A 22,926-nucleotide genomic window follows, 5' to 3' on the forward strand; every position below is an offset into this window, starting at 1 on the left:
CAGTGGTAGAACATTTATTTGCTTATACAAAAGGCCTTGATTTCTTTCCCTAGCACAGAAAGAACAAGAGACAAACCCAGGTCTAGCTTTTCCTGCATTATAACTCCCCCCTAAAGACTCAAATCCTTTATGCGCACAAGGACAGACAGTAAGATTTTGAGCAGCTCTATGACAGTAACAACCAGGAGATGCCAGAGAAGAGCCATTCAAAAAGACCTTGATTTTATTTTGTGATTGGTGTGAAATTGCCTCATTTTCAGTGCAGGTGACCCTCCCTCCCAGGAAACAAAAATTGTAGAATGGGGTCTTTTCTGGTGTTATGGCCCCCAAGAGGCGCTAAGAAAACCCCATAGTTCTGAGTCGACAGGAACCCAAAAACCAGGTTTGGTGGGAGGCAGTGATGAGAGGGAGAGTGGTCACCAGTCAGGAGGTTGGGAGCTAAAAAAAAAAAAAAATCCCATCCTCAGGCCTGCTCAGGTTTGGGGCTGCCATGTGCATGATAGAGAAGGGGGTGTGACATTTCCCCTGCTCTCCAAGTGCCCCTTTGCCAGGCATGGCTTGATTCCACTGAGGGCTCAGCTGAGACAGGGGCAGGAAATGGCTGTGGATAGTAGCTTCACAAGGCGCTGGTGCTTGTGCCACGGAGCCCAACACCACGAGCAAACTGTTCTAGCAGGCCCCCGATGGCACCAGAAGGGCTGGGGGCCACTGCCCGAAGCCCCACTGTGCTGCTGTATGCAGCCAAAAAGGCCGAGCGCACCTCCTGCAGCCGTGTCTCCCGGTCACTCAGGGCGGTAAGTCTGCAGGGAACAAGAAGAGATGGATCTATCACCATAGGAGCCACAACCTCGTTCCGTCTAAGTCAAGGAGAGGCCACAGCTGCACAGAGCTAGGATCCGGCTTGTGGCCCCACTCTCCCCTTACACAGTTAACTTCAGCTCGGTCTACTCTTCCACTGCAGAACAACTTTTACTGGAGCACTGAGACTATTTTCTGCTGGGCAAACAACCATCCTAGGGATGATGGGGGAAGTGAGTGGTGGTGTATTTCCTCCAACACCCCCTGGCTCCCATTCCCTCTAAACACTGAAGCACAAGCCTGTGTCTACTAGTAAGGAGACCCCACCCCCAAGATACGGCAATAGGTTTCAGCTGCTAGCAGGCTATAGCCTTCTTGGCTGGTACTGGACACCTCCTGTGAGGAGATTTGGCCTTGGGAAATCCAGCTGCCCTGAAGGACCTCCCAGCGCAGCAGTGGGCTCCAGCTGCTCCATCAGTCCCGGGACCTCCCAGGTAAACAGCTGGAAAGGTATTGCTCTGATTCTTTTCCCTTCCCTGGTAGGACACTGGCCATGGCAGACAGAAAGCCTCCCTCCACTGTCTGGAATTACAGGTCAAAAAGGGAAATGAACACACACAACTCAGGCTCATCCATGTGTGAATTCCACATGGGGTTGGCTGATGCCCCAGAGGGTCTGAAAACAGAAGAGGCTTGAGGTTTTCATTGGGCATCTGTCCTCCGAACTCAAGGTCTGGTGTGTGCAGACATTCTGCTAGAGGGTTGGCTGGAGAACCCTCTTCAAGAGCCCCAGACCTAGATGATGTCCACAGCCCACCCACCACGGCATGAAAACTAACAAGGACCACTAACTCATCCCAAGTTTCTGCCCTCCGAAAGCCATCCTTGGAGAATCTGTCTCTAAGATCCTGTCCAAGGCAACATCAAGTGCCCACTTCCTAATAAGCCCAGGCCCTGGGGAAACAGATGCAAGTCTGGGAATAGAGGACAGACAAGCCCAGAGGGAAATAGGTAGGGAGTCGAGTCATCTGAGAGGCAGAGAGAAGCAGCAGGCTCTGGCCAAAGCAAAATCAAACAGACCCCACAGCAGTACAAGGAAACTGAGGCAATGCCAACCCCTGCAACCCAGGAGCAGCCCTGAAGTCTCTGCTGGCCCTGTGTGGAGAAACCCGTCCTTGAACCTTCCTTTCTAATCAGGCTTTTCCCAGGCTGGAGGCCATGTGCATCCCTTAAGCTTCAGTTAAGAATGTCTCTGTATCTATACAAGGGATATCCAGGGGTCTCCATGTGTATTCACATGGCCTTCCACCTTCAGAAAGCAGAAGGGACAAAGACCAATTTGTTTAGAGACAAGATGATGAGCTGAGACAGGCTACTGATGTACATAGGACACGAACAGGCAATGGAGCTGGTATAGCTACCTCGGTCTCTCTCAAGAGCTGGCTTGGCAAAGTCAGGGCTGAGAACATCAAGACACAGATGGAAAACAAAGCGGCTAGGATTTATACTGCTTCCTCCTAACAAAGTGCAAGGGTGTCTTCACAAGGAATGGGGAGAGATTCAACTTATAATCTTAGGGACTCTGACATCACAGAATCTTTTGTCCTTTTGAGAAGTTCCCAGGTCTGGGGGGCTGGTTAGGAGCTCAGAGACAGCCTCAGGCTTTGGTTATACAATACGCTGTTTGTTTGGATGATCTGGGGCAGCAGCTGCCTGCTTCTGTGAGGTGAGGGATGCTGACAAGTAGGGCAGAGGTGGTCCATGCTGTCTCTAGAGGATCCTTTCACCACTCTGGCTGAAGACAACTTCTTCACAAAAAAGATCTAAGGACTTCTTATCCTCCAGAAAAGGGCTGTGGATGTGACTTGCTTGGTAGAGTCGTTGCTTAGCATGGATAATGCCAAGTTCCATCCCCAAGACCACCACATAAACCAGGCTTGGGGGCACATGCCTGTAATCTCCACATACAGAAGGTAAAGGCAGGATGATCACAAGTTCAAGGTGACCTTTGGCTACTACTATACTAATCCAACCTGGGATGAAAACAAAACAAAAACCAAAAACCATTAATCTAAGATCCAGCTTTGTGTTTTGAGGCCCGGATAAGGAAACCCTATGGTGAACCACCCAGTTGTAGGGCCTGGAGGGACTATTATTCATCTTTTTCCATTTCCAGAGTAACTTGCCTCCATTCAGAAGCAAGGGGCTGAGTGTTGTGAACTGGATTCCAAAAGTAGTGATATATTTCAAGCCATCCTGACATGGTTAGAGGTGAGAAGGCAGGCTTACATCTGAGGAGTAGGCTTTACTCTTCAGGGCACTGGAGGTTCTCTCCTGCCTGACATCTACCAGCTACGAAGCTGACGGGGATGTGTGGCTTCCCAAGAGAAAGAGGCATATGACCCAGCAGTGCCATCCAACCCTTATTTTTGTCCTGAGGCAAAATTGGAGAAGCGGGGTAGAAGGGAACTCTTGGTCCCAGGCTAACCCACGGTCACTCTGCTCTGGCCTCCAACATACACCTACCTTCCTACCCCACTGTTCTGCTTTCAAAGGATTCTTGTGTCAGGCAAAGCCTCACATATAAATAGCATCCTCTATAGTTACAGTCCAGCTAGCTTTCCCTGAGGGTACACCTGACACATCTGTGGATGGGGTTTTAGAAGCCGAGAAGAGTGAACATGAAGCCTAACACGCTTTCTGAGAAGCCACAGGCGGCCTTCACACCCTGGGGACCCACAGGCTACAGACAAATGAGGGAGGGGTAGAGACCCCAAGCTGCTCCCTCAGGTCAGCCTTGGCCTCACTCCTGATCACTCTCCAGTTTCTGACATGGGCAGGGGAGTATCCTGCCTTCTCAAGCAAGACACTTACAGACAACTGTTAGGGAGCTCATCCGGGAAGCTGAAAGGGAGAGAGGAGTCTGTGTGCAGGACAGCCCGTTCCTGAATACTGCCACAGCCCGTTACCATCTGCCAGCTGCCAAAGTCTGTGGAGAGAGAGGATCCGGGCAGGGGATGGTCCACTGATCTGGGGCAGAGAGGAGAGAGAGGGGAGATGATGCAGTCAGTCACATGCCTGACAGGGGCGTCGTGGGGAAGGGTGGGCAACACAATGGTCCTGGGCCATGACTGTGAGGTTCTGATGGAGCAGCCGAAAGCAAACTACTTTCTCCAAAAGAGCAAACAAAACTGAGTGACTGAGAAAGACAACTGTAAGATGTGCTGGGCTGTGAGGACAGTGCTTTGTGCAGATACTGAAGCCAAAGACGAAGAACAAAGCCAAGGCAACCTGTGGCAGATGTGCCTTTCCTAGTGGCTGATGCAGTTAAGTACCACCTCAACAGTAGCTGACAGGAAGATTAGGCTGGAGCTAGGCCCCAAGGGCAATTACCCTCTCTGTGACATGCATCTGTATAGCATGGAACCCAGGGCCCCTGAGCTCTTGTGAGAAGGGAGGGAGGACAAGCCTTTTAGAAACTGGAGGGTGGTGACCTAGATGGAAGAGTGAACAGACAGAGCCCTGAGGTCCCTTCCTCTGCAGCTCTTTCCAGGAGCCAAAGTTTGTACTCAGGAGCACCACAGAGCAAACTCATGGCTATGCCCAGAGGGGAGGGATGAATCAAATCAGGCTGCAAACTGACAGCTTTATCAGGCCTCTTCTGACAGAGGGAGATTTGGGAGTTGGGAAGCAGTGCTGCCACCTCCTCCCCACTCAACAGCTAAGCGTTCTCCTCTGTCCTGGACAGCAGCTGACCTGTGGGCGTCTGGCATCAAGCCCGGGGCTCACAACATAGCCCAGGTTGGCCTCAAACTTGAGCAGTCCTCCTATCTTAGCCTCCCAAGTCCTAAGATTGACATTTTATTGTTTAACTCAGAGTAGAAAAAAAGCTCCCACAAGGATCCACAAACAGGGCCAGGAAGCAGAAGCAAAAAACTTTACCCTACTTAGCTGCTGGCATCACTGGATCCTGAGGGGACACCCCTCCACCTGTCAAGCAACTGTGACCTAAGTACAGCTCTGGTGATCCGTTTGAAACAGGCCTGCAACAAACTATGCAGTTCAAGTTGGCCTTGAATCTGTAGCAGCCCTCCTGCCTCAGCTTCCTGGCATAAGCCGCCATACCAAGACACACAAAGTTTCCTTTTTACATTGCATTTATGTGTTTGGTTCTCTCTCTCTCTCTCTCCATGTGGATCCCTGGGATTGAACTTAGATCATTAGGCTTGGCAGCAAGTGCCTTAACTGCATGAGCCATCTATCTCATCAGCTCTCTAAGAGGTTTTTCGAACCCAGGTTTTACTACATAGACTTGTCCTGAACTAAAAGCACCTTGAAAGAAGGAAAAACACAAATGGCTTTCCACCTTACAAGTGCTGTGAAGTAGAATGCCTGCAAAACTGAGCCTTGCCAACTCATCACTGTGGTGACCCTAGGCAAAGTGTGGTATCCTTAGACATGAGACCAGGAAATGGTATACTATCTGCTGGAAGCCCCAAGGATGCATGAAGGCAGGCTTCCTGGTCTCTACACAGATAAACCTCAGACCTGTGAATCACAACCAGCCTCCAAAGAGAAGCCTATCCTGGGTATTCTGGCTGTGCTGGGCCTTTAGCCAGGGCACACCTCCAAGGCACAGCCTGGCTCCTCAGTCCCCACAGTCCGTCTGATGGGTAGACTTTCTCTCCCCCCCCCCCCCATTTTTTTTTTTTTTTTTTTTAGCAACTTACAGGGAAACAGATTCTAAGACTCAAAGAAAATTGGGGAATCAATAGGTGGAGTATCTGAGCAGAGAAGCTGGGAAGATGAGACATTCCTGGACCAGGAATGCCATGACATTTCTCATGCCCCAAGCACATTCCCTGGAGGCTAGCCCAGGGAATCACTGCCCTTAAGCATTCTGATGCCCTAGGGTAGTCAATGCCCTTTGATTTCCAGAGGCAACACCAGTTAAAAGCATGGCCAGTAGTTGTCAGACAGACAAGGCAGCGGGACTAGCAAGATGGTATCCCTCCGACAGGACAGAGAACAGCCACTCTTTTGTTTTTGTTTGTTGTTTTGAAGACCTTATCTATTTTACCTTATCTATCTATAGGATCATATATATCTGTTAAACCTAGGATATATATTCTTCTGATAAAAATAGACTAATAATTGACATGACCATGATTTGCTCACCTAACAACTAGCTCGTATCACTTCCTTATCCTAAACAGCCTGCAATACCACTTTTAAGGTACTGGAAGTAAACTTTGTATTATAATTGAGTTGTATGGGTTCAATACCTCAGAATAGAAACACATATAATGTGTGTGGAGAATAATTTTAAATTTGAATTCTATACCAATGTATCAAAATTAAACTTGTTTTGCATCAATATACAAGATTCTATACAAATGAATTAAAGATAACCTTATTTGTGAGTAACAAGGCCTTAGGTTGAGTATATTCAATAGTTTTCAAGAAAGGGTTTTTCTGGTAGTCTTGGCTGTCCCGGACTCACTTTGTAGACCAGGCTGGCCTTGAACTCAGAGATCTGCCTGCCTCTGCCTCTGGAGTCCTGGGATTAAAGGTTTGTGCCACCATGCATGCTCAGAGCAGCCACTTTTTTTGTTTGTTTTTTTGTTTTCAAGAAAGGGTTTCTCTATGTAGCCTTGGCTGACCTAGACTCACTTTGTAGACCAGGCTGTCCTCGAACTCAGTGATCCGCCTGCCTCTGCCTCCCGAGTGCTGGGATTAAAGGTGTGCGCCACCACGCCCGGCCAGAGCAGCCACTCTTGAGAGACACTAATTTTTCAAGAATGAACATAAGATCTTCCTACCCAAGGTTTAAGTCAAAGAATAGATTATGTAAAATGACCATTCAGCTCTTGCATTTAAGGGAGACACGCAACACCCAATAGCTGGATTAGAGCAGGTTAGAGGAATATCTAGAGACAAAAGACAAGCATCCTTCTGGAGGGACCTGTGCCTGCATGAGGGAAGGAAGGAAGACCTGTGGTCAGCTCAGGGTTTGGGTTGCCCTTACCAGCTTTAGTAAGGCTGCGGCCCAGTGCCCTGGCTACACAACCTTCAACAAAGCCTGCAAAGAAAGAAGTCTGAATTTTGCCTCCCTTGCTCTCTTGCTCAAGCACCAGAAGAACACGGGCAAGCCGCCCTTAGAGTGGAGCTGTGGAGTTTTGTCCGAGGCCCGGGTCTGAGGGACCTAAGCCTCTGCACAGGACAGTGGCTTTCTGGCAATACTTTAAGTCTCTTATCTGGCCCCAGCCAAGGCCCCTACCTCCTGGCAGACACCAGGCAGGCACGGAGACATAAAAATATGGATACAATAAGTGTTATCCGAAACCTGAGAAGAATAAGGTCCAGTGAGGCATCGGGCTTGGCCTTCCACCAGCTGTCCAGTGCCCTGACATGGCTGGCAGATAGTCATAATAACAGTTCCTTATAAACAAACCAACCAACCAAACCCAGCTGCAGTCTCTGGGCATCTGTGGAAAGAACAAGTATCTATCATGCCAGGTATGATGGATACCTTATTTCATTACTCCATTTCACCCTTATTTACAGGGCTCAGAATCAATGTTCCTGCTTACGAAATGACTGAAAGAAAACTGAGCTCAGAGGGAAGTGACTCCCCGCCCCCCACACCCACACCCAAGTCACACAGCTGGGAATGCTAAAGCTATGACTGAAATCAGGTCTGGCCTAACCCCATTCTAAGCCAATTTTCCTTAAAAACAAAACAAGACAAAACAAACCTGTTTCCCACCCACCCTCCCCCAAGACAAGGCCTCGCAGTGTAGCCCTGGCTAGCCTGGGACTTACTATGTAGACTAGGCTGTCTTCAGACAGTTGTACCTGCCTCGGCCTCCCTAGTGCTGGGATTAAGGTGTGTCTGCTGACTTTGCTTCTTAATGAGTAGGCCAGTAGCTCAGGAATGGGCACACGACTTTCACAAGAGCAAAGCACACAGCTCTTCAAAGTGGTTACAAGAAGAGGCCTTCATGTGAGAAAGGAAAGCAAGGGCAGGGTGTGGGGGCTCTCAGGAGCTGCCAGCAGCCAATGTGACACGATGGAGAAAGCTGACCAGAGGGGAGCAAGAAGGAACTGCAGGGAAATAGGTTTGGGACCCTGATAAGCCTAACTTTCTCACTTGTCTTCTGTTTCCCTTATTGCTTTTTGAAAGCATCTTAACTAAACATGCTGTCATAGAATGTCTGAAAGTAGTTTCCTGTCTGAAATTTCTGACTACAGATTAGAGAGAGGAAAGCCATTCTGGGTAACAGGTGACCTGAAGGGAATATCTGAGCCAAGTCCTAGACTTTGAGGGGCTATGTCACTGGATCCAGACTTACCCTCTTGACACCAATCATAAAGGCAGCCTGGGGTGCATCTCATGAATGGCCCCATAGCCTCTGCAAAAGTATCCAGGAGGGGACGCTCAGCAACTGGCCTGTCACTGTTTTACACGTGTGCATGCCTGCCAGGCAAGGATCCTGCACTCCTACGTTAGCTAAAGGAGAAGTTCTGGGGCTCAGTTTTCTCCCCCAGGTCTGGAGCTGGGACTGCCTTAGATATGTCAGTACCCATGTGCTGCACAGCGCAGGCAGTCTTCTCTGCTGTATAAAGAGAGCTCGGGATAGAGCTCGCTGCTTTATAAAGAGCAGGTGGCAGTGCCTGGGGGAGCAGCAAACTGGGCAGGAGAGGTTAGTTCCTGTGTTGCTACTTAGCTATTCAACCAGGCTGTTGGGTATCTCTCAGCCAAGTTCAGTCTGCCTTTCAGGCAGCTTGACATCAAGCTGGGCTCAGTGGTGGCACCATCCCCCTTGGTCATGGACAGCACTGTGACAGAGCCCCCACCCCTCACTCCTAAGGGGACATAAGAGCAAAGATTAAGGCCATGCCCAGGTGGAGCAGGGTGACTTCTTAGTTAAGCCGGAAGTCAGCACATATGCTGATAATACAATGGCAGTGAAAAAGCCAAAAATTCACTGTCTAGCCAATGAGAAATGTAGATTACAGCCTGGTAAGCATCAACACTTCACATAACTTCCCTCTCACTTCCCGAGCAAAGCCTCAGATTCCTCTCATCTCATCGGGTCCTGCTTTAGGAGAGACAAGTTTAGCGAATGTGGAGCACACGCGAAAATCCAGTACACTCCCATCAGCAGTGACTTTGGCGGTCAGACAGCTTTCCTACAGCTGTTTTCCACACAGAACTGCCTGTAGCACTGAAGACCTGATTGGCTACTGTTACCTAAGAGGCAGAGCAGCTAATGACAGGATCCCTCAGGCACTTTAAGATAAAAGAGACTAAATTAATTTTAATGTTAATGGAAATACATAATTAGAATGCTCCAAATCAGAATAGTGTAGTCGCTCAAAACCTCTGGCAGCAGACATCTGATTAAAGAGCTGTGTTGCCTGGCTAGCTGGCCCTGGCTCTAGGAAGGTGCTCGCAGAAGACTGCTCACAGCAGTTACCCACAGACTGTCTGCCCAGTCCCCACTTAGGTCCATGCTAGCCTTGGCCTGGTCTTGGGCCACATCTTAGAAGCTGTTTCCCTGTAAGTTGCTAAAAAGGAGGAAAGAGTCTACCCATCAGATGGGCTATGCGGCCCGAGGAGTCAGGCTGTGCCCTGGAGGTGTGCCCTGGCTAAAGGCCCAGCACAGCCAGGAGAACACCCAGGGCAGGCTTCTCTTTGGAGGCTGGCTGTGATTCATAGATCTGAGGTAGGGCTTGGAAGTTGAAGGCAGATCCCTAACACTCCTCAGCTTCCCAGAGAAAGGATCTTTATGGCCATATGAAGGTTTAAAAAAAAAAAAAATCACACAAGTGAAAGAAGCTATGACAGTGGCTGGGGAAGCAGAGGGGATAAGAAGTGGATGTGGTGGGGCTGGAGAGATGGCTCAGAGGTTAAGAGCACTGTCTGCTCTTCCAGAGGTCCTGAGTTCAATTCCCAGCAACCACATGGTGGCTCACACCCATTTATAGTGGGATCTGATGCCTTCTTCTGGTCTGCAGGTGTACATGCAGGAAGAACACTCATATACATAAAGTAAATAAATAAATCTTAAAAAAAAAAAAAAAAGAAGTGGATGTGGGGAAAAGTGACAGGTCAACATGGGAGTTGTGTACAGTTGGGGCAAAGCCTAGATGGCAAATAGAACCTTCCGGTTTCCTGCCAGAAAGAAACCCAGTGGAGCTATACAGACAGAAAAGGAGGCAGGGACCATGAGCAAGAGCCTTATCTTGGATAGCAAGAGTCTCACAGTGCTACTACAACCCCAGAGTGGCCCTAAGAACAACCAAGTGCAGATAAGGGGTCACAGGCACAGGCAACGTGGGCTGTTTGCCTGGCCCTGGTTCTACTTGGTCACAGCCATCAGTCTCCTACAGGCTATAGTCGGGGCCTAACAGATCCATCAGCGCTTGCAGATGGCATGAGATGAAGAGCCTGCCTGCAGTGAGGACACATGATGCTGGCCCACCACTCATCTGCTCTGCCTCTCTGAGGAGGATGCTTTGTCTCCTCTTGTCCAGAGTGAAGGAGGGTACCAGAAGTTTTAACCTTTTAACAGGCCTGCTACCAAGGAGGAAACTGAGTCAGAAAGCTACAAGGACATTGCATGGCAAACAGGACTCCAGAGCTCATGACATTCTGCTAACCCTTTCGTGATCTCAAGCCCCCACAGTGCTCTGCTGGGCTCCTCAGAAGGGCTAGGAATTCTCCAGGGTTTAGACAGGAAAGCAATCAACGCACTCAGTCTTTCTTTAGAATGTGAGATGGACAAAGTGGCACCATCAGCTGGGAATGCTCTCCCCAAGTGCCGGAGCAACTCCTTATTCATAAGCCCTGGTGCACACTCAGTTTTAGATTACCCAGGCCTCACTGTAGCACACCTGTCCTGTCTCAGTTGATGCTTTTTCAGTATATACTGGGTTGCTGTGGTTTTCTACAGCTGGCTGGCCCCTATCTGTTTTAGCTTCTCCATCAATGTGGGCATGGAATGTGAGAGACATAATGAAGCCAGAGTGTCCAGACTCATCCTGAATAACAATTGGCAGTTCACAGAGGGATGGTATCTTACAAAGGAGACACCTGGTGGCAGACCTGTCCATCACATAGCAATCATTACATTTGATGTGTGCCCATGTACTACACAGCACACTAGGAGGCAATACCAATATTTTTTACAAACCAATGAAGGCTCTGTGCCCCAAAAGCAACCAATCCTTCAAAGCGAGGGCCTGCTGAGCTATCCACTTCCTTCAGCTCCTAAGTTGCTCCCCATCAAGCACGTACCAACGCACCCAGATAGAGATACCAGTTTAACTGTGAGCCCCCCCTCCACTTCCAACTGTGTTAATGGAGGACGGCTAGCCATGTCCTCCAGCAGGTTCCTTACCCCTTGAGGTTCCTCACCTGGGCTTGGGGACCTCAAGAGGACTGCTGCCTGTGCCCAAAAAGCTGTCAGAATGGTTTGAGGATGAAGAGCTAGAAGACTTGGCTTCAGCCAGCCCGTGGTGGGAAGGTAGGCGGTCCTCAGAGGGCGGTGGACGGCTCCAGAGCATACTCTGTGGGGAGGATGAATGACTCTTCCTCCTGTGGCAGAAGAGCAAGGCTGTCACAGCTGGGACCCCAGCGTCACTTTGTCTATGGGGAAAATGTCAAACACAGTAGGCTCATGGCCTTCTCCCAGGCAACAAGGGTTGAGGCTTTGAGGGGCAAAGGTATCAAATGCACTGGCCCATCAGCCTCAGACACACGAGAACAGTATCCTTGGTGGTGCGCTAACTGCTCCATTCTCTCACTCTCAAGTGCTACCCAAACTCTGCCATTGTCTAAGGAGGAAGATATTAAGGCCACAGATCCTGCCACATCTCAGAGGGAGGATCCTCAAAGCAGGTCCCTCACCATCATTATGTACCCACCCTTTGTCTCCTTTAAGATGGCCCCCACACCTCCTGGCACACTGTACAGGGTGCTCTTCCCTCCCTCATTTGACTGCTGTTCTTGGTCTCACTGGGAGCATCAGCCCTTTATGCTCCTGGGTCACCATGCAATGGCCCTCACCAACCAGATGGCTGGGCTCTGAGCCCCTGTACAGACAGCAGGGGATGAAGCTACACTCTTAAGCCTTCTGTCGGAGCCCTCTTTGTTCCTGGGGCTACAGCCTGGCTCCCTAGGGCTGGTGGCCTTGGGCCACAGCTGTGAGTTTACTCTGTCCCAGTCTGGCTCCTTACCAAGCTGCCTGAGTTGGTGCTCCTGCCGGAACAAGTTCCACAGCCTCATAAGTGAAGCTCCCCACAGCTCCTGGTGAGTGCTCCAAGACCAGGGAGAAGTCGCTGCCTAGGCTGGTGGTGCTGCCACGGTCTCTGTGTTCTGAAAGCAGCCAGAAAGTTAGCACGCTACTGTCCCCATTACCCATACAGCCTAGCCCACAGTAGACTCTGATAGCTGTGGTGAAGAAGTGAAGCCTGCTAGGGCCAGGACTCACTCAACATGCAGATATCTTCCAGAGTGAAGCCTGCATCCCGAGTTGGCAAACTCTTCCTCCTAGAATGACAACCCCAAGCAGGACATTTCAGCTCTAGCTGTGGTTTTCTCTGCCCCTCCTGACTCTGCCCAGGCTGCACAACAGTTCCAACTCCTGGTCCCACCAACAGCGCCTGTCAAGTACAGGACCCACTTCGAGGATCTACCAGCTTGGCTCTGCCTGACACATGCAGCAGACTGAGGTCAAAACAGCCTGCTTTTCCTTACCATCTCAGGCCATTTGGGACTCAATTATGGTGCAACAAGTGGCAAAGTTTGGGTAAGGAAGACAAATCAACTCACAGGACCAAGGTTGAGCAACTACCAGACATACAAGACTGTGTGTTTCAGGCTGAAAGCAGATTTATGCGCCACTGTGCAGATGACCAAGTTGACTTTGAACTCAGGTCTGCCTGCTACATGCTGGGACTTAACGTGTGCACCACGATGCCCAGCTGAGTATGGTTCAGTTTCTATGGGGTCATAGTCTGAGTTTGGTTTTGTTTTCTTTGTTTTGGTAACAACGATTACACTCGGGGCCTGGAGCATGGTAAGCAAGCACAGTACCACTGGGCTCCATCTCCAGCACAGATGCCCTCCTGTAGGTTCACAGTTGTGAGCAGTGCTCCTGTCCACAGGCTTGTCTCTTCCTACAGCATCACTAGCTCTTCCCCACTAGAGACGACTAACTCATTCCCTCTTCACTTAGGTCCTCAGCATGGACACTTGCTTTAGCGTGCAGGGCTAGGATAAATGGCAAGACGTGCTCTATTATGGAAGCGTGCCTCTTGAGTGCCTTGACCTCCACTTACCTCTGTGTCTTCAGGCAGAACTCTTCAGAGGTGATATGCTTCAAAAAATTGAAGCAGAAGAAGAAAATCTGAAGGAGTGAGAAAAAGCAGAACACAGTGAGAAGCTAGCTCTCCCCAGTGGAAAGATGGAGACAGAACGCCCAGAAGTGGCTGCTGGCTGCTCTGGTGATGCCGCTTTTGGAGAGTGACCTGCTTTAGGGACTCTGCTGGATCTTCTGGTTTATGACTGATGTGGGTGATACAGAGGGCTCAGAGGGTTGGGCAGGTGCCTATGGCTGGACTAGAGAAGGAAGCATTGAGCTTCTTTGAAGACATAGATATCCAATGTAGAACTTTCAAATCTTCAATTCAACACACATGTTCTCAACCTTACAGTGAAAATGACAACAGCTTCCCACTTCCATCTAAGAGCCTAGGGAGAGCTGCTGACAGGGAAGGACAGCTGTCAGGGAGAATATATTGATTGGCAAAGGGGATTAGTGGGTAAGGCAGGACAGAAGAGGAAAGACATTCCATGGGAAGGGGCGCACCTGACACAGGATCAGAACTGGGGTAGGGCAGCTGTGGTGTGGCTCAGAGCCTGCTGTGCTCAGGAACTGAGGCCCAGGTCTTCCCTGTGACGTGGGTATATAGGTAGGAGGCTCTGACTCTGGCAGCAACCCTATCATCCCCATGAGCAAATCCCAGCTAGTGCCCTGATCCAGGAACCTCCAGAAACAAACCAGAGGCTTTATTTAGCCTGCACAACACACAGGTTATATATCACACCAGTGATCCCCAGAGGTGCAACCCATGAGACACTTAGGGAACACTGATACATTCCCACAGGGACCTGGAAGATTCTCTTTAAAAAAAAAAAAAAAAAAAGGCAAAGGGTTGCTCAGATCTGGTCAATAGGAAAATGCTGCATTACAAAAAATGACATAGGTGTTCAATCAGGCTGGAGCCTTTTAATGTGCTAATGGATCCTGGGTACCTCAAAGACAGAAGACAGGGTAAAGAGGCACGTAGAGCTGTTTTTAGCTGGTTGTGTACAGAGCTGTCTGTAGTGTGAGGAGATAAAAGCCCTAGCCCTGCAGTACCAGAGACCTTTGCATACACTGGGGGACTTGAAGGGTGGCTCTCAGCCCTGCCAGCTCAGCCTCATCTTTACCCTTATTCTCGGAAGGGAGCATCTGGGTGCTCTGGGGAGGAGGGTGATGGAGTGGAGGACAGAATGTCCTAAAGCACCAACGAAATCTCCAAACAAGAGGTTACAAGGAGGCCTTCCACCCAGATTCCGGTGCCAAAGACTGTCTCTGGCAGGGTTCATGGGGCCTCCGAGGAACAGGATTATGAGCTCTGCAGCCCTGCAGATGCATAAACGCTCAGAAGAGATTTGGTAGGGAGACGGAGCAGCTGGGCGGGAGCAACAAAAGAAAGCTGGAGATAAGAAGGAAGCAAGCTCAGGAGCGGGAGGGAGAGAAGGACATTGTGGGTGGGGGAAACGGAGCCAACACTGTCATGATAGGCATCTGTATCTCTCAGTGAGGCACCAGGAGACTCAAGGTTAAGCATGCTGCTCAAGGTCACCTAGGCAACAAGCAGGAGAAGGAGAGACACATTCAAGCCCAACTTAAGATCTGAGGGCAGGGGGGATAGAGGTGGCAAGGCAGAGGATCTGACTACACTGAAAAGGAAGGACACGGAGGACTTGGAGGCAGCCTACAAATGAGAAGCGGGTGGAACCCTGGGTGGACAGACCACTGTGGAAAAGGGAAGGGACTCTGGGTTCGGCAGGACTGAAGACAGAAGAGCTCCAAGTTTCAGCCTGGAGCATGGGGTCATGGAAAGCAACCTGTACACTGGTTCCAGTGCCAAGTGCAGAAAGGAAGAAACTTAGCCTAAAAAGAACACAGCAGCTGTGGCCAGAACTTTCTCTGTGGTACACAGGGTGCCCCAGGGTCCACACAGGGGCTCTGCACTCTTGCTTTTCCCACCATGCTGCTTGAGGGGAGAAGATGGTAACCTCATCAGAGTCTCCTGGGTCAAGAGACAGTCTTCACAGTATGACAGCCAGACTCAATGCCATTCTGCCTTAAGGTGAGGTCATAGGTCTATGAGGGGGCACTTACCTCCTCTCCTTTGCTGAGCCGATCTACCAACATGTGTCTGGGGGGAAAAAAGAGAGAGGAGGTCAACGAGTATACGCCAGGGCTGCGGGAGACCTGTGTACCAAGCCAGGCTAAGTCTTGGCACTGATGCATCAGATGAAGCCTGCCAACATCTTTCAACTTTTCAAAGGGAGCCAACTGCTTTCTTATCTCTGTTCCTCATGAGAAAAGCCAATACATCATGCACACACACCTCAAAGGCCAGTGTTCCTTGAAGACTTACCCAAAGAGGAACCAGTCATAGGCCACAGTCAGGTAGAGGATCTCAGCAGGCTTCAGGGATGTGTGAATTAGCCCATCCTGGGAGAGACCAAGGGTGGCAAGATCAGAAAGCTGCCTTCCCAGTACAGACCTCCTTACTCCAGGAGTAAACCACACCATAGACTGGGTGACTATCCCCCTACCCCCAACCAAGAACAAGGTTAAAAATGACACCTGCAAAAAAATAAAAAATAAAAAAACAAAAACAAACAAAGAAAAAATGACACCTGCTGAGTGTGCCCTCACCCCACAGCTTTTCTGCATCCTGGAGACAAAAATTCAGATGCCAAAGGTAGACAGACCCTAATAGGGTCTCTGCATGTACCCTCATCCCAAGACCCAGCTCATTTATACTCACAGCCCACAAGGAAAGGCGTAGAAGAGAGATGAAGAGGGGGGTCCGATCCCAGCCTGAGATACAGTGTACCAGCAGCCCGCTGTCATCTGTTTTGGAATAGGAGCACCAAATGAGAGAACCAGACAGGAGTCGATGAAAAGGCCTCCAAGGCCAGCTTAGTGGCCCTCTTTCCCAGGGACCTGTCCAAGGTTATTCCCCAATCTCATCCTAAAAATAGGTGGGTGGTTTCTAGCATCCCTTTTAGTTGAAGTTCTTTTTAACTGCATTTGTTTGTTATAATTGTGTGTTGTGCATATGAGAGTGCACAGGCCAAGGCCAGAGAACAACTTGTGGGAATTTGTTCCATGGTCCTGGTCATAGTACCCAATTCATCAAGCTTATGAAACAAGTGTATTTTTCCACACAGCCATCTCACTGGCCTAGAATAAGTTCTCAGCATACCCTGGGAAGGAATCCAGCCCAAAAACGTCTATTTGGTTTAGGGATTTGGAGAGCTGATCCCACACTACTCCTGACTAGCTCTTCACAGTGCTGGGAGAGACTCACCATCCCTGTTAATGATAGAAAGCAGCAGTTTCAGGTAGTTTTGTGTTTGTTGCACCAGGTCCCAACTCTGTTTGGGCAAAATAGAAAAAGGGATCAAGAAATAAATATTCACCAGGACCCGGAATTTTAAATGCTAAAACAAAACAAAAGCACAGCAAAAACAAAATAAAACAAAACACCCAAACCACTGTCTGTGCATGGTAACATGTGCCTGTAACCACAGGACTCATTTAGAAGGCATGAGGAACATGAGTTTGAGGTCAGTCTTGGCTACATACCAAGTATCAAAAGTCCCAAAACAAATACAAACACCAGCTAGGGGTATAGGTCAGTGGCACAGAACATGCTTTTGCACTTAAGAGATGGTGGGGTTCCATCCTAGTACCAAAAATCTAACGAAAATGCTGCCAGGTGTGATGGTACACCCTTATAATCCCAGCCCTTAGGAGGCCTAGGAATTCAAGGCCCACATCAGCTATGCCAGCTTGGTTTATGAGACCCTATCTCAATAAAACAAAACAAAACAACAACAACAACAAAAGAAACAAATGGTGCCAAGCATAATTTTTTTTTGGAGGGGGGAGAGTGCAGCAAGTACACAACAAGGCTTTTGGTCTTAAGCTATAGGTCTCAAGCCCCAAGTAAATTGAGATACTCATTCCTCAGCTCCAAGAGATTTCCTTGCATCCGTCACCCAGCATCCTCCCTTACTCAATGTGCTCTGAGAATGAGGAAGAAAAGCCTTCAGCAGGTGCTCTCAAGTAACCACATGCCAGGGGCTTCTCAGTCCAGGGGTGCAGGGTAGATGTGTTTCCAAATAGTCACGTAAGAACCTGCCATCGCCAGGCATGGTGGCGCACGCCTTTAATCCCAGCACTTGGGAGGCCGAGGCAGATGGATTGCTGTGAGTTTGAGGCCAGCCTGGACTACAAAGTGAGTCTAGGACAGTCAAGGCTACACAGAGAAACCCTGTCTCGAAAAACCAAAAAAAAAAAAAAAAAAAAAAAAAAAAAAGAACCTGCCATTACATCAGGGAAGGCAACACAAGTACCAACCTTCCCAACTATGGTTTCATTCACTTTTACTGTTGCTCACTGCATGTTCTTTTTGTTATCATTGTTTAACATTTAGTAGTCTCCTGGGGTTCATGAGATAGCTCAGTGGTTAGTTAAGCGCTCTGGCTGCTCTTAGAGGATTAGAGTTCAATTTCTTGCACCCCTGGCTGTAGCCGCAGCTCTGAGGAGGTCCTGGGGGATCTGATTGCACACCAAGTGGTGCAGACATGCACGCAGGCTAAACACCATACACATTAAACAAGAACAAGAGGTATTCCTGCCAGGGCTTGTGTCTGAAGGTCAGAAGAGAAATTTTGGGCATCTGTTCTGTCCTTCCACCCCTGCATGAGTTCAGGGGATCAAGCTCAGGTTGTCAGGCTTGGCAGCAGCCATCTTCACATAATGAGCTGGCCCCCTTTTCTTTTTTAGTGATTGTCTTCTGATAATAGCCTAGGTTAGTCTGAAACTCAGGATCTTTCTGCTTCTGCCTCCTGAGTGGTGGGATTATACAAATGTACCACCATGCACTGTCTTTTGATGGACAATGTACACAACGTATTTAGTAGACTTTTTATAAATAAGCAGTTCACTAGGTGGGAGTCAGGAAATACATAAGTGCTGCCATGAATCTGTTCAAGCCAAGTGAGAAAGCTCGACCAGGCACTGTGGAGCAGCCCACTCCCAATCTGAATTCCATGGAGGGGCCTGACCCAGTTCTGCACAGCCTTTTTCCCTGGCTGGGGACAGCCTCTGCTCTCTTAGGACACAGCTGCCTATCAGCGTTCTGGGCTGTGCAGAGAGGGTGGCGCATGCCAACGAGAGAGCACTTCCCTGGGGGGGAGGGGAACACGGCACCTGTAATTGCAATGGTTTTCCCAGGAATTTAAAGCAGACTCATTTACCTGACCCTCCCATGCCCCCAGAGAGTTCTGACCCACTTTCAGCAGCTCCACAGACCTGCTGCAGCATTGTGCTAATAAAACCGTTACCAGCAGGAGCGTGAGGGTCTCTTTACGCCTCTGGCTCAACATGTCAGGCACACTATTGCCAAGAGATTTCCTCTGAGCTGAAATTCTGCCGAGAGAAGACGGGAGCCATATAGCAGGAAATCTCAGGTTAGGCTTGCTGTGAAGATAGAGCAGCAAGGGGAGGGCAGGGACCAAGGCCTGGGGCTCTGCAGAGCACCAAGCAGTGTAGATCTAAAGGAGACTTTGATCAGGAACAGACAGCATGTTCCCAGGCCTGGGCCTAGGTATCTGTGGGGAGAGCTGCACTGGGAAGGCCCAAAGCCATACAAGCTGAGCTGGGGGATGGGTCTGGCTCTAAGGTTTACAGGGGAGTAAGAAACAATGAACCCGTGAGGGGACTACTAAATGAGAGGGCCTGGCAGTGTGCTAAAAACCTAGGTCTGGCCCTGATGCTCATCCCATGCATCATGAAAAAGCCTCTAGGAACAGAGCAAAGTGAATGCAAAGTTGAGTCAACAACAGTTGAGATTCCCAATGAGGCGTAGTATTGGAGAATATGCGACCCACACCCCCCCAACCCCCAAGGCTAACATGCAGAGAGGACAGAGCACACTCTTGGCTGAAGATGACATGAGGAGATCCAATGAGACAAACTGGCATGACCACTTCATTCAAGCATTCCTTGGACATGCCATCTTGCCAGCATCATGCCTGGAATCACATCAGTGTCTGTGCTCTGCAGTCAGCTAGCCAGCAGCCTGCTTCTCACTGCCATGAAGGCACTCCAGCATGCCTGCTCAGAGAACACTTCCACTCAGGGATCCTAATGAAGCCTGGGATAGGGCTGCTAACCCTACTTTCAGAGAAAGGGAGGGTCCACTTAAGGCCAAGGAGCGCAGATGCAGCACCTCCAACTACTCAACAGAGCTCTTCTTTCTCCCTAGAGGAGACAGCCTTAGTGGGATCAGCACACACAGCCCCTCCAGTCACCCCTATATAGTTAGTAGTTCATCATATCTAACTGGCATCTGTATAAGGAAAAAAAAGTGGCTCCAGAGAGAACAGAAGAAGGGTAGCTTAGGGTAAGGCCATTTGAGAGCTTGCAGGCGCCCCTTGGTCATTTAATCTGTGAAATCACTGGACAGGGCATAGGATCCCATAAGCCTACTCTTCAGATCACAATGAACAGAACCAGCTACCTTTCCCTCTCTAATGGTCCTTTTTACAGAAACACTTGTGTACGGAGATTCTGGACATCTCCCTCCTGCATATACTCAGTTGTCTGAGCATCTAAGGTGTGATTAAGGCTATTCAGAGATGAGATAAATCCATGCCAGAGAGATGGCATGGTGGATAGAGGCACTTGCCACTAAGCCTGATGAGTTTAAGTCTCAGGACTCCACATGGCAGAAGAGAACTGAGGTAAGACAAATTCAGTCCCTATCCTTACTTCCCTGGTATCACACACAGGAGAAAGGGGTCCTCCAGTTGCCTAAGAGGCAGGTAGGTCTGAGGAAAAAACCAAACAAACTTAAGGATGTATGGGAGTCGTCCAGTGCAGGGCACAAATGAGAATGGAAGGAAGCAGGATGCTTTTGATAGTCACTGGCTTAGTTCTCATATCTTCCCCCCCCCCCCCCTCTTTCAGGGAATAGGATGGGTGGGTTGAGATACAAACTTCTACAGTAGCCCAGGCTGGCCTCAAACTTGCAATGATCCTCCTGGGAAAGTCCTGGGAAAGGGATGACAGGCATGTGCCCAAAGTCCTGGTTTCTGTGCATGGGGAGGAGGTACACAAGCTGTGGGGCCTGTCCTCACAGAGCTCACAGAGCAGATGTCTAAACCAGTGACTACAGCACGGTGGAAAATTCCATGACAGATACACCCAGGAGGTTAATGGGAAGGTGGATGTAGGCATCAGGAATGGGGAGAGGAGGCAAATCAGGAAAGACTTCCTGAGTAGACAGAGCCAAATCCTGAAGGGCAAGGTGTCAGCCAGACAGGAGGAAGCTGAGAGGAGGCAGCTAAGCAATGGAACGGGATGCGGGGAAGGTGGCAGAAGAGCCACTTGTTCTGAAGGAAGTGGCAAGGGAGACTCCCGACAGCTGTCAGCTTGTGAGGGTTAAACAGTGTGGAAAGCCAGCTCCATCTTTACGGTTTCTGCAGTCAAATGAGGTCAGGCAGCTCTGCACTTCCACTAACAGAACACATTAGAAAGAAAAATGAAAAGCTGCTAAGCCCAGATGTGGGAAAGCAGGCCTCATGAAGTCCCCTGGAAATAGATCCCCCTGGTGGATGCAAATCATTGAGTTACATTTGGAAGACTTTAACTCTGGGTCAAGAGCAAGTAAGCAGAGCTGTATGTGATGGTGCACACCTTTATGCCCAGCACTCAGGAGGAGCTCTGAGTTCAAGGCTGGTCTGATGGTCTACAGAAAGAGTTCCAGGTCAACTAGAGCTATACAGTGAGATCTTGTCTCAAAAAACAAAACAAACCAACCAAACAAACAAAAAAACAGTCCCTAGACAAGTAGTTCCTCATTGTCTGGGCTGTGGAATTTCAGAACACTACAACATTTGCACAAGGTTCTCAAAGGATAGGCAATTGGGTCCCTTGGTCATACCATACCCTTATCTTGCCTGTATGATTAGGCCCTCACCTGATACTGGCTCCAGTCAATGTTCAGAGTGTGAGTCAGGAAGTCAGGGATGTTCAATGGGGCATCAACATAGTCCTAAGGACAGAATGACACTGTGAGATGCAATTGGATAGCAGATGTGGTTGTGGCAACAGGTCCCAGCCCTAAAGCTGTGTCCATCACAGGTAGGACAGTCCTCCATAGCGCTTGCCTTCTCTGGGACAGATGTTTGGGGTACTCTGGAATTGATAGCTTAAAAAGCAAAGTGACCAGGTCATTACGGCTGAGTGCAGTTTGTCTGTCAGACACTGAAGTACTGCAAGCTGCACTGAGCTTCTGGAGGCTCCCGGTGCAGCATCTGCTGCCTAAAGAGACAATGCTGCTTCCAGTCTTCAGAGTGACAGGAGCAAGAGGAGAGGAAAGGGTATGCTGCGAGACATGAACACACACATGCAGACAGCAGAGGAAGAGCGCAACGGAGAGCAGTATTTCCCTGGAAAGATGACCAGCTCATTGTGACCTGGTACAAAGAAACATGGTTGAATACTGTTACTCATACCTGCTTCCAGTTAAATATGAGCCCTTCAGCCATGTAGTCCCGATCCTTATATTCCTTGAAGAATTCACAGCCTGGAAAAGAAGGCAAAGTTACAGTGTTTCCTACCCTAGTCGGAAAGCAGCTGAGACTCAGCTCTGGCCATCTTCTGCTCTAGGTGCTAGAGAGCTCTCAGGAGCAACGCGCTCACCCAGCTTTCTGCACTGGTGGCCCTGGGCAGGCTGAGGCTGACCGCAAGGGTGAGATCAAGAGCCAGAGCAAGCTCCTGGCATCACTTTATTTCCAGCTATAAGGTCCCAATTATCCTCACACTATCTATGTTCTCTGGTTACTAGAGATGCCTCCCTCACTACAGGTCCCTTTATCTTAGAAGTTTCTAGTAGCAAGCCCAGCAGATAAAGGGCTCACAGCAGGAGTCCACTATCTTCAGAAGGTGAGGCATCTTCTTTGAAAATGGGGATAGCAATCCCAAACTACAGGTTTCAGAGAGGCCTGCACATCCTTACTCCAGAGAGACATGATCACCTTCCTGTAAGCTAAAAAGTCCTCAGTGCACATCACTACTACCAATCCAGCAGGGAACGGTACTTGCTCCATCATTCAGACTTCCCTGACAGAACTCTACCAGCTAAGGCCTCAGCAACGGAGGAGGAATTAGGCCGAGAAGCAGCTCTGGAAGTAAGCCCAACCTCAAAGTGCAGTTTTGACCCACACCTGTGACTGGGAGTAAGCTGGTGAATGTCATGAAGCCCTGGCTTTCCTCCTTGTGGAATGGCTGTTTTAGGCTGACATGCAATAATACATATAAAGAGTACAGTCAGTTGCACAGCTCTATCTGTAACATTCAAATGACAATACATAACTGACATCACACTGCTCTTGAGACAGGAGCCAACCTTGGCTTAGTCAACCAGCTTTTTTGTTTGTTTTTTGTTTTTCTGAGACAAGGGTCTATGCAGGCAAGGCTATCCTGGGACTGTCTATGCAGACCGGCTGGCCTCAAACTCGCCTCTGCCTCCTCAGTGCACCTCCACGCTCTACCAGCAGCTAGCTGCCTCAGTCAGATGAGGCTTGCCCAGGCCTCTGTGGGGTCAACACACCGACTTTGCTGAGTAGTCAGGGGGCTCCTGTGGCATCAAGTCACAGGGCAGGGGAAGGCACTCAAGGAACAGCTTCTCAGAGTTACTCTGAGTTCTGCAGCTAATGCATGTGCAGACTTCAGCAGGTACATGGCTTTGGCT

The 22,926-nt window shown here is 49.4% G+C and overlaps 1 protein-coding gene across 10 annotated transcripts in view; it reads right to left on the reverse strand.

The window, feature by feature from the left end:
• Window positions 1–201: 201 nt before the first annotated feature.
• Window positions 202–22,926, reverse strand: part of MTMR14 (myotubularin related protein 14) — a 44,303-nt gene continuing 21,578 nt past the window's right edge. For 3 of the 10 annotated variants that reach the window (XM_084765889.1, XM_084765887.1, XM_084765885.1), the window contains 12 exons: window positions 21,689–21,759; window positions 21,151–21,225; window positions 16,468–16,534; window positions 15,922–16,007; window positions 15,526–15,602; window positions 15,264–15,300; window positions 13,150–13,217; window positions 12,300–12,358; window positions 12,046–12,184; window positions 11,225–11,404; window positions 3,673–3,828; window positions 202–800 (listed from right to left, as the gene is read on the reverse strand). In XM_084765889.1, the coding sequence (XP_084622015.1) occupies window positions 617–800; window positions 3,673–3,828; window positions 11,225–11,404; window positions 12,046–12,184; window positions 12,300–12,358; window positions 13,150–13,217; window positions 15,264–15,300; window positions 15,526–15,602; window positions 15,922–16,007; window positions 16,468–16,534; window positions 21,151–21,225; window positions 21,689–21,759 (1,199 nt within the window). In that variant the 3' untranslated portion in view covers window positions 202–616. Of the gene's footprint in view, window positions 801–843; window positions 2,832–3,672; window positions 3,829–11,224; window positions 11,405–12,045; window positions 12,185–12,299; window positions 12,359–13,149; window positions 13,218–15,263; window positions 15,301–15,525; window positions 15,603–15,921; window positions 16,008–16,467; window positions 16,535–21,150; window positions 21,226–21,688; window positions 21,760–22,926 lie in introns of those variants that run through there. The other 7 variants (XM_084765891.1, XM_084765890.1, XM_084765894.1 and 4 more) reach the window with 6 other exon arrangements.

Source organism: Acomys minous (assembly GCF_964271855.1).
Source record: "Acomys minous genome assembly, chromosome: 17".
NCBI lineage: Eukaryota > Metazoa > Chordata > Mammalia > Rodentia > Muridae > Acomys > Acomys minous.